The 10765-nt window shown below is 35.8% G+C and overlaps 1 protein-coding gene across 7 annotated transcripts; it reads right to left on the bottom strand.

Moving 5' to 3' along the window:
- Nucleotides 1-1211: 1211 nt before the first annotated feature.
- On the bottom strand, nt 1212-9690 carry LOC126922407 (glucose dehydrogenase [FAD, quinone]-like). Of its 7 annotated transcripts, none has more exons than XM_050734968.1 (5): nt 9427-9689; nt 7116-7323; nt 4868-5086; nt 4428-4598; nt 1212-2980 (listed from the first exon to the last, which is right to left on the bottom strand). In XM_050734968.1, the coding sequence occupies exons 3-5, from the start codon at nt 5049-5051 to the stop codon at nt 1485-1487; spliced, it is 1851 nt and encodes a 616-aa protein (XP_050590925.1). In that variant the 5' UTR covers nt 5052-5086; nt 7116-7323; nt 9427-9689; the 3' UTR covers nt 1212-1484. The 7 variants fall into 7 exon arrangements, with proteins under 7 accessions (XP_050590925.1, XP_050590924.1, XP_050590926.1 ...); XM_050734967.1 differs by having other exon boundaries at nt 9452-9689; XM_050734969.1 differs by having other exon boundaries at nt 9576-9679.
- Nucleotides 9691-10765: the final 1075 nt, after the last annotated feature.

Raw genomic sequence — 10765 nt, 5'->3', positions numbered from 1 at the left:
ACTAATTATATGTGATTATATTATGCATTTAAAGAGCGGAAAAGAAGTTTACTAAGTAGTCAATATTGACACGCGATGTCATTGGAAACGAAACTCTTTTTTCTTTTAAATCCTTGCGTAGCTGCAGAGTTAATTTCCATTCTAATCATTTTTACACCTACATTAGCGTAATTGCCACCTAAGAAGATGTTTTATTTATAAAGTAATTTTAATAATAGAAATTGCATGCTTGATGACGATGAGCCATTAGCAGCGCAAGATATTATGTCACTATGTCATCATCATAATCGTGTAGGTTGACGATGAACTTGTACGAAGTACGAACTACATAGTGAAAGTACAAGCGAAAATGCTGACAGGCCAAAAGGGATGGCAAATTCCCATAAGACATCGGGCCCAGCGACGCGTCCGTGGCTCTTCCGGAAGAGGGGGTGCCTGAGAAGGCGAACATGACCATATTTAATCATGGACGAGTACAAAAAAAATACTTTATATTTAGCCTTTTTACTTTATATTTATTTAAAAAATACTTTATCTTTATATTTAGAATAGGGAGATCTTCCTTTTTGACTTTAGCAATGCCTTTTCTTTTTTTTTTCTTTTTGTTGTTATTTTCAGTTATTGTTTACCTGGAATTGTTCCCAATTAATTACGCCACTTTTTCTGCTTTTATAAGTACAGTATATAATAAAATACATCAATTTAGTGGTTTTTAAATTAATTCAAAAGTTACGCTACCAATTATGACTAAATAATGTTATAATCGAAAGAAATCATACTGTAAAGAAGTATTAAACTGCATTATGAATTTTTAATTTTACCTATATTTTTTTACACTTTTAATATATACTTTTAATTTCGTGTTTTGTAGAAACAATATGTGAAGTCGATAATAAAATCATTACCGCAAAATATAATTGACTTATATTTTATAAAGATTATTGTATAAATAATTTTTAGATTTCTTTGTGTTCTAAGTAGTGAATATTAGTCCTCGATACTTAGAAAATTGCGCGTTGGAAACGTATAGCTCGATATGGCGCGCGCGGTTGGCTAAGTGTTAGAAACCACGAGGGCACTTTTCGTACCATTTTCTATGACAATGGTTCATTTGCGATCTATATTTCCTTTCAAGCTTATTCCTCGTAATAAATACTGCAAGATGGAATAAGAATATTTTTCCTTATTTCGCGCTCAAGGTTAATGCGATCTGCACTGATCCAAAGCTGTAGATTGTACCTATGATAGCCGCGGCAAAACATTTCTCAACATAAAGATATGTTCTATAGCATAACGATATGTTAAACATTTACATCATTTAATATTTATTTTATAAAACATGCCTACGTTTGTATGTTGAGTATTGTGTTACATAACAGAAATTAGTAGCGGAAACTTATGTTGTGTCGAAGACTGTAAAATTCTAGTATTTAATGCACTACCAGCACTCGCTTTAAATTAATTTACGAAAAGAGCTATCGATATCAGACCTTGTCCTTCAGCCATTCCTCTTTTATCATATCTGAACCTTTCTCTGCGATCATTATAATCGGCGCATTGGTATTACCACTAACTATATTTGGCATAATCGAGCCATCTATGACTCGGAGTCGAGCAACTCCGTAAACTCGAAGCCGAGGATCTACCACAGCTTCTGGATCCCAATTGGGCCCCATTTTACAGGTACCCGTGGGATGATATACGGTCATGGAGTACTCTCTAATCATGCATTCCCAGTATGGGTCGGTATACATGGAAATATTTTTGCAAGCAGGAAATGGTTTAGAATACATTTTGCTGTTATAACGTCGAAACGCGTTAGTTTTACTCATTTCAAACACAAATTTGACTCCTTCGATCAGCGTCGCCATATCTTCCGGTTGCTCGAAGTAGTTTGGATAAATCAACGGATAATCGAAAGGATTGCTGCTTCGAAGCGCAATAAAACCTTTACTTTTTGGTCTTAGAAGCATAGGAAGCACAGTCCATAAGTCTTTATTATTAATTTCCCCATACACGGCATCGTAGAATTTGTTGGTCAGGCCATGAATCTTCCATATATTTCTACCGCCGTCGGAGCATATCCCTCCTGCCACCGAAAGCAGTTCTATGTCTGGGAAATCGTCAGAAGCATTCACGAATTTGCTATTGATAAAAGCTATTCCTTCGACACCTCCTGGCAATGTCAAAGGACCGTCTCCAAAAATCGCATATCCTATCATATCCTGAATATTATATATCCTGTTCTCCACCAACGAAATTTCTTCGTTCACCAAGAACGAAACACCTCCCACACCTATGTGATCTTGAAGATTATGACCCACTCTTGAATCCTGAATCACTGGTATGCCGTGTTTCAATAATTGTTCTTTAGGCCCGATTCCCGACAACATCAGCAATTGAGGGCTATTGACAGATCCCGCGGAAACGATCACCTCCTTTTTCGAACGAACGCGCAACGTTTTTCCGTCTCTAACAAACTCTACGCCATAAGCCATTTTCGACGACGGATCTATTAAAATTTTCGTAACATGCGCTTCCACGACAACGTGTAAATTTTTCCGCGTCCTGATTGGTCGTAGAAAGGCCTTCGCCGTGGAACACCGACTGCCATGCCTGATCGTCCCTTGAGCAATCGTGAATCCAGTCTGTCGTTTTCCGTTAATATCTCTGTTTTCGTAACCCATTTCTAGACCTGCTTGAATAAATGCAGTGGCCAAGGGAGTGTGCCATGGCACTTCTTGAACGGTTAGGTAACCTCCGGTTGAATGATACGGCGTCTCGGCGTGGAGAGGATTTTGATTGTCTTCAGATTTTTTGAAATATTGTAGCACATCGTCGTAGGACCATCCGGTATTGCCTAGCTGTTCCCACATGTCGTAGTCTTTTTTGTTACCACGAACGTAGAGCATGTAGTTTAGCATACTGGTCCCTCCGATGACTTTGCCACGTGGCCAGTTGCATTGACCTCCTTCCATCGCTGTGGGCATAATTTAAGGTGAAATAAAACGAAGACATTATCAAATATCTACGTTGACTGGTTATCGATTCCCGTTAATACCTCTTTCGGTTCGTCAATAGATTCATTTTCCGATTGGAATCGATTTACTTGCATTCTACATATACACTTATTTGAGTTAAAACGCGTATATTCTGGCAGAGAAAAGAAAAAAGCTGGATGAGAAAACTGAAAAACTAATGGGTTGTTCGTGGGTTGTTTGGAGGCGTTTAAAGCATTTCGGTTTATTATAGAAGAATACAGATTTTATGAATATCAATAAAATCAAAGAAACGCCTGCAGGAAGGCAATCGTGCGAAGGCATTTTCTTCGAACCTACAAAAGGATTACAGCAAGATGTTTAAAAAATGAGCAGACTCGCCGAGAGAAACAGCTCGTCGATAGTGAACATTTTCGAACGAGAATTTAAAAAATCAAACTCAGTGTCCAGTACTCAAAAGATCCTAAAAAATAAAAAGGGGAGTATGAGCGAACAGATAAATAGGTACTTTGTGAATGGCAACTGACGCAAAAGAGGGACCCAAAAATAGAAAGCAACTTTTGTGTCGACAAGATAACGATAAGTGGAAAAATGCAGTGGATGAGAAAATAGATTACATATTGAATAATGAGATAAATCGTGAGTTGTAGAAGAGGAGGAGGAAGGAAGCGAAAAGAGTCGCTCGATATTTCAAGGGGGCAACAAATGGAAAGTAATTACATGGACGATAAAATGAAACCTCGACGTTAATTGGATTTGCAGACGTGGAATGAACAGAGGACAAAGACAATAGGAAATCTAATAGTGGATATCTTTTCCAGTTTTTCACAGGTTCCGTGAGCTGGGGCTTTAGAAAACAACAACTTTGTGTTGTCTTGTCATTACCAACGATTATATATAAGAACAATCAGAATTACTTAAAAATGATTAGCAGTAAGACGTTCATTCACCGCACGAAACATACGGAGTATCGCTAATGTCTATCATATCAGTGTTATCGTTGAGCAGGGATGTCAAGTAGTTTCAACGATTCCACGCCTATGATTTTTGTGTGTACCGCGTCCGCGTTCCTTTTTTTTCTCTTTCTTCCTCTCTTTCTATCGTTAGTCTAACTGAAACTTTATATATTTACTGTAAAAATGAATTACCTCCTCGTTGAATGTATTAATTTATAGAGACTAGCATATATGCAGTACTTTGCATAATTGGAATAGCCGCTTAATCGGATCAAAGGATGCTGGTTCCAGTGTGTCTCAAATAACCGAAATCCACTATAATGCGTTCCAAGCGTGACAATACTATGTATCTCGTGTCATTTTAATTTACTTATTTCGACATAAAAAGTAAAACATTGTTTTTAACTATTTCTTCTATAGCTAGATAGATGCTTATTATCATGATGACAAGGAATTATTAAATGTTATTTACCTCGACAGAAGTTCTCATTAAGTTCCGTCTTGTATTTCCAATCGATTTGAGTTAACTGCAGATTACCAGCAAGAACAGGAATATCATAGATTTCTGATCCATCAACACCTGCTTCCAAAAGGAGCACGTTCCAATCTTCTATCTCGGACAAGCGATTCGCTAGGACGGATCCTACAGATGTGTAAATTGCCATTATTAATATGCGTAGCACACAAAAACTTAGAAATACTTTGAAATCAAAAATTTGAAGATTCATTTCGAAAAGGTCAAGGAAGAGATGAAATTTGTTGAAATTACGACACAGAATTTGCCACAAACCTAGTATACGTTTGATCGACAGATTTGTCGAAAGAAAGGAATTGTCAAATTTTTGTGTTAATTGATCACACGAGTAACAACACGCTCATTCTCGTTCGTTAGACTTATAATCGAAAATGTACCTGCAGAACCACCGCCCACAATTATGAAGTCGTAAGACGACATTAGCGCTTCGGAAGGAACATTTTTCACAGCGTAATCGTCAACCGCATACTTGATATATAATAATATATTTAGAAGTATGCAGCACACCAATTGGGCTAGTCCTGATGTCATCCCCCCCAAAGCAATGCTTCCGACATCCATTTTACTTCAATTCTTACGATTTCTTTTTCATCGATCTGTAATATCAAATTTTGCCATCTTATTGTAGTATCGTGAGGAAAAAGCCTGGTTAGAGATCGATCAAAACAATGTCGTCTGTCCTTCGGTTGTTAGTTTACATAGGGAAAAAAGCCTATGTGACTAAAGTCACCTAGTTCTTGCGCAGCGTTAACAGGATGGGATTAGAGAAAGGAAAAAATAACGCTAATGGAGGGGGACGATTTGAATTTAAAGAATTGTTGATCGAGAAGCGTTTAATGGTTGATCGAGAAGTGAGAGTGAGTCGAGAGGTCAGAGTTAATCGAAGAGTCGAAGAGTAGAGTTGTTAGCGTTGTCGAGTTGCGTGAGTCGCTAGCGTTGTTGAGAGATTGAGTTGTTAGCGTTGTCCAGTTGCGAGAGTGGTCGAATTAGAGTAAGATTGTTACATTTAGTTTCAAACTGAACAATCATCGTTTTCTGTCTAATTAATATCTGTATAACAAATTTATTGTAAATAAATTACAAATTATAAATAGTATCAGGAAAAATTTATACCTAAATTTCCGCGATACTACATTATTTTATATGATACCTTAGTTTGCAATCTTATTCATAAGATAACATCAAGTAACAAACAGTTTTTAATAAACATATTTATCTGATGTTAATGTAACCGTAATCGTATTTTGTCTACATTTAATATATATATTATACATGAGCGTTACGTAATTATTTATAAAGTTATACACTTCACATATTTTTAAGACTTTGACATATAATCAAAGTTAATGTTGTGAACTACTTTCTTCATATATATAAATGCCGTCTTTAACTGCCGGCTTTAGTTTCCGAGGTATTTGCAAAAATATATTCGATATTCTACATGTGATATTTTGCTGTTTATAACATGTACGTTATTAGTCTGAGGTATTCTACACACCATACAGCTCTAATATCGTTTAATACCCATAATCAAAATTATATTACTTCTGAGACGAATAAAGATTGTTTTGAATCATTTTAATATTATTATTTACACGTCATTGTAGCATTTCAAATCTGACACTTAAGAACTTGCACGTCGAAGTACGATGAGAATAAGTTGCGGTTGTCGGTCGATATTCACAATGAAAAGTCGGAGCGTTAAGTGTTGATCTACCCTAACCAACACTGATTTACTAAAAGGATGAGCCAAGATCTAGATTAAAATTTTCTATTTCGCTTTCGCATAGATTAGTGTTGGTTAGGTAGCCTATGCCACAGACAAACCAAGAAATCTAATAATTTGTTATAATGTACATACAACGATACGGGCATAAATAATATTAGAACTCTGTGCGCGCGCGCGTGTGTGTGTGTGTGTGTGTGTGAAAATTGTAAAATACCTTCTGTCAGGAGTAAAATACAGTATATTATGGGATATAGTTTCGCTGATGTATATTTCGAAAACTAAAACCGAGTGGTGATTATACATGGTAGAGCGGTAAATGTAGTAGAACCGAACAGGTGATGATTTGACAGGAAAAAATAAGGAAAAGAATCGTATGCAAATAAAAAAGTACCGAGTAAAATGATAAAAGACATGAAAAATACTATGAAAGATAACAATGATATGGAATTTTCGAAATATTTAGCCCTTTGCGTTATTCATTGTCGAGGCTTCTATTATTTTCTTCGATATTTAGTTCATCATCACTGTCACTACCACTAGAAATATTGAAACGTCTGAACCGATTCCTTGTTGAACGCAGTTCGTTTTCATTGTCTGAAGCACCGTCGTCGTCTTCTATCTTGTCAGGTTCAAAGTAATATTCGTAATCACTACTATCACTATCAAACGTGTCTTCTCTGAATTTTCTAGGCATCGTGTATAAGGTAATATAAAAAGTACATGAAATATATAAAAAGCTCGCTTATTCGTCTGACAATGACATTGAAAGACTGAAAATCGCTCGGACTCGTCTATCATCCTACATGGCGAGTATACGTTAAACGGAGGATAAGACTTCATCACTAAAGATCTTTAATTTTCTTTCATCAAAAGCAAAAACTGTTCAGTTTACTTACCCATGCGCATATAAATACGCATAAGGTTATCACTCAGAAAAATGGGCGTACGCCAGCCACTTGATAGTAAGTGTCTGCAACTGAGATCAGATTCGGGTGACTTTATACCGACACGCGTCAGTAAAAACACGCAACAGTAAAAAGACTTGGGCTACTCGTCTGCAAAGGGCTAGTCTCACTTTCATCCCACGCGGAAACCAATTATACACTGTGGAAAGAAATGAAACGAATGAAAACGTTAATGAAACCGACTCTAGCAATCAGAAAACTGGATAGGACCAGGCCGAGGTGTACCAGAACCGTGCCAAAACATTTGTAAATCATTCGCACGAATTATTCTTCTCATATCAAAATAGTAAACACGATTAAGAGAGGCGATCAAACGAACACAAATAACACTGTCACAGCCACTGTCACACTGTCACAATCACAAAAATAATTAGAGGTATTATCTCGCATATAAAAAGTTTACCTGGTGTTCACCTTATTAATAGGAAGATCCTAAAAGAATTATAAACAAAAGCGATCATAGAACGCAGTGCTAATATCCAAGCAGGGTAAGGATCTGCATGCAGCGTCTTACAGATCAAACTCGCTTCTTTCAGTAATAGCAAAAATCATGAGAAAAGTAATCTATAATCGTCTGAAATCTATCATAGAAGATAAGGAACTAATAGTATAATAACAAATAATTAATAGTAATAATAACAGATCATCAATTTGGATTGAAGAATGAACATGTAAGCATTGGACAAACACACAGAATAATCAACGAAATATATATAAATATATAGAAAATAAATTGTTTGTAGCGGCGCATGAGTCAGAGGATAATTCAAACCATGTATCTCCGAGTATCTCCGAGTATTCACCGAGTCATGCGACGAACAATAACGAGTATTTATTCCGTGATTTATATTTGGTACTGTGGGATAGTATGGCATCAAGGAAGGACGTGAAGGCGTGAGGGATGATTGTTTATTAGCGTTGTCAGGATATATTAACGTGATCAAGGAATCTTGTGAGCGTTATCAAGAGTAGCGTTACCAAGTAGTAAGTAACGAATACGTGAAACGGGGTATTATATTCGATTTCGTATGAGTGCAAGCGGTTTTGTATTAATCATACTGTTACCTACAAAATAATGATATAACATTCCTACAGTACTAACGACTCACGTGTACGGCAGTAAAATTATTTACTTATTTATTCCAAATTTATTTGACGGACTGCGACAGTAATATTTCGCTCTCGTTATTTCGCATTATCTACCCTCGACCAATCCTCCACATGTTTATGAATATAGAAAAAGTCTTTGACGAAGTATTCCATATTGGACAGTTACAAGCCGTTAAGGCTCAATTCCTCGGAACCTGAGCTCACGGAAATGGGAATATTCCAACATAAACGCTTGCTACTACAGTTTTTAATGTCGCTCTCCGCCTATGATTAACTTTTTTATGATGAACTTTGAATTTGACGTCACGTTAGATAAAATACGATCGCTGAGAAAGCGAGCTCGCATTTTTGTCCAATGATTTCATGTTCTTGCGCTTCCTTCGATGCAAACAACCGAATCCGGTTTTGGTCTCACATAGAACTCGCTTTTCTCTTTTGCTTTTTTTTCTTTTTTAATAACTGATATCTAGGATTTTGCATATCTGAAATTTAATTAGAAATGCAATTCTTCTTTATTCAGAATACATTCAACTGCCAGAATTATTGGCGAATTGCAGTGAAATTGTTCACGTTCTTACAAACATGAAAGCCCCTCTTTCTATTCCGTTCGATAATTTTCATTTTTAACGTATTGAACGTTTCCTTCTATGTCCTACTGCAAAATTTATTAACAAACACTTTCTACAAATTGATCGTTATTATGTGATTCTGGATCGCTTTGTTGTGAATATGTCGAATCTAAGGAGAGGAATTGAGATATAACAAGACACCTCACAAAATTCATTTAGATAGACCAATTTACAAAATAGAAATTAATATGACCCTCGTAGCAATGCTTGTATATGTGGACATATGATATAGGATTCTAGAGAATAGCCACATATCGTAAATGAAGTCACAACAAATGAGACGATACAGGTGAAACTATAAACAAAAACGGAGAAATTCGGGAAACCTGGAAGTTGCAACAATGTGAGAGAAAATGTGCAACAATGTAGGGGAAGATGTGGAAGAAGATGTTGGGAGAAGACGTGCAACGATATAGAAAGATACAGAAATAGAAGATTGGAAAGATTAGAATTAGAATACGTCCGAATCAACTAGCAGCAAAAGAAGAAGAATAAAAAGTTACTTGAAATAGTAACATGTAGATTAACTTTTTATTTATGTAGTAGAATACATGATCGCAATAATTTCGTCTCAAGATGAAGACGATTGAAACTGATGAAAAATCAAATATTAGCGGAAATACGACAATTTACAGAATACCAGACTACACACGCGTAAACGATGATGTGATCACGCGCGATAACACTAAATGCGGTGTAAAGTAAAGCGGTAGATGCTTCCTTGGCGATAATCGCTTGGATACTGAATTACGAGTAGCTAGTTGTAACACAGAGCATTAAATATGTGAAACACACGTATATATATAGTGCATCTATAATTTGTCTACGATTCAAGCTCGCTGTGTAGGATTCCTCCATGTTGCGTTTATATAATCACTTATTACGTTACTAAGGACATTGCTTATGCATTTTGATCTAACTGCCGACTAATTAGTCAATGTAATTACATATTTTGTGAAGGATTTTCTCTCGAGCTGTGACACCGCTGTTATTCAGAACGGGAGACGAGGACAGCGGACTTTGCACAGAAATTATTTCGACATATTTGGTGTAGAGTATGAATTTTGCGTATGTTTTTAAAAAAAACTCTAATTGAAAAAGTAGCGAAAGTGAACAACAACAGCAAAGATATAACGCGTTATTCACGGAAATGTGATTTTGTAACAATAAATGTAGTTTTGACAATAACGATAAGTGAAGAAGAAGAAGACCAACAAGATTTTATGTTCATTCTCAGCCTCTAAATTTTGTCGAACAAGAAAATAGATTTTACCAATCGCTTTTGTGTTTTTTTTTCATGTAATCCCAAATTACAAATAAAAGCAGAGTTTTTTTTAAATGCTATTTTAAGTTGCCGAAATAATGTGTAATGTGTAATGTGTAATGTGTGTTTTCATATGTTCTCGCGCGGTCGAGTTTCAACGCTGTCTGAACGCTCTTTGTCCGGTCGTTGCGAAAATGGTACAATTCTGTAATCGTTTTTCCATCTTTCATGGACATCCATAAATAACACAAGTGATAAACTGTAAAACGACGACTGTTGAATCTCTTAATATTTAATAGTTTATCGTTGGCAATTTTTTAACGAAGAAATCCATCTTAGAGCGAATTGGATCTAGAGAAGCATTCTCTCTTTTTAAATTTCGTGGATTGATTCCTGAAATTGATAGAAAGTTAAGTTCCACTTTTGCATTTTATTGCATCTTATAGAATTTTACATTTTACAGTTAAAAAATGATTACTGCTGTATTTCAACCAAGCGTCTAAATGAACAATTTTTTTCATTTCAACATCAAAATCTAGATCTTTCAAAAAGCGTATAAGTTCGACAAATAAGTTGAA

Source organism: Bombus affinis, chromosome 12, assembly GCF_024516045.1.
Source record: "Bombus affinis isolate iyBomAffi1 chromosome 12, iyBomAffi1.2, whole genome shotgun sequence".
Lineage (NCBI taxonomy): Eukaryota > Metazoa > Arthropoda > Insecta > Hymenoptera > Apidae > Bombus > Bombus affinis.
The sequence above is the reverse complement of the archived record's forward strand: the minus strand, read 5'-3'. Positions and strand labels throughout refer to the sequence as shown.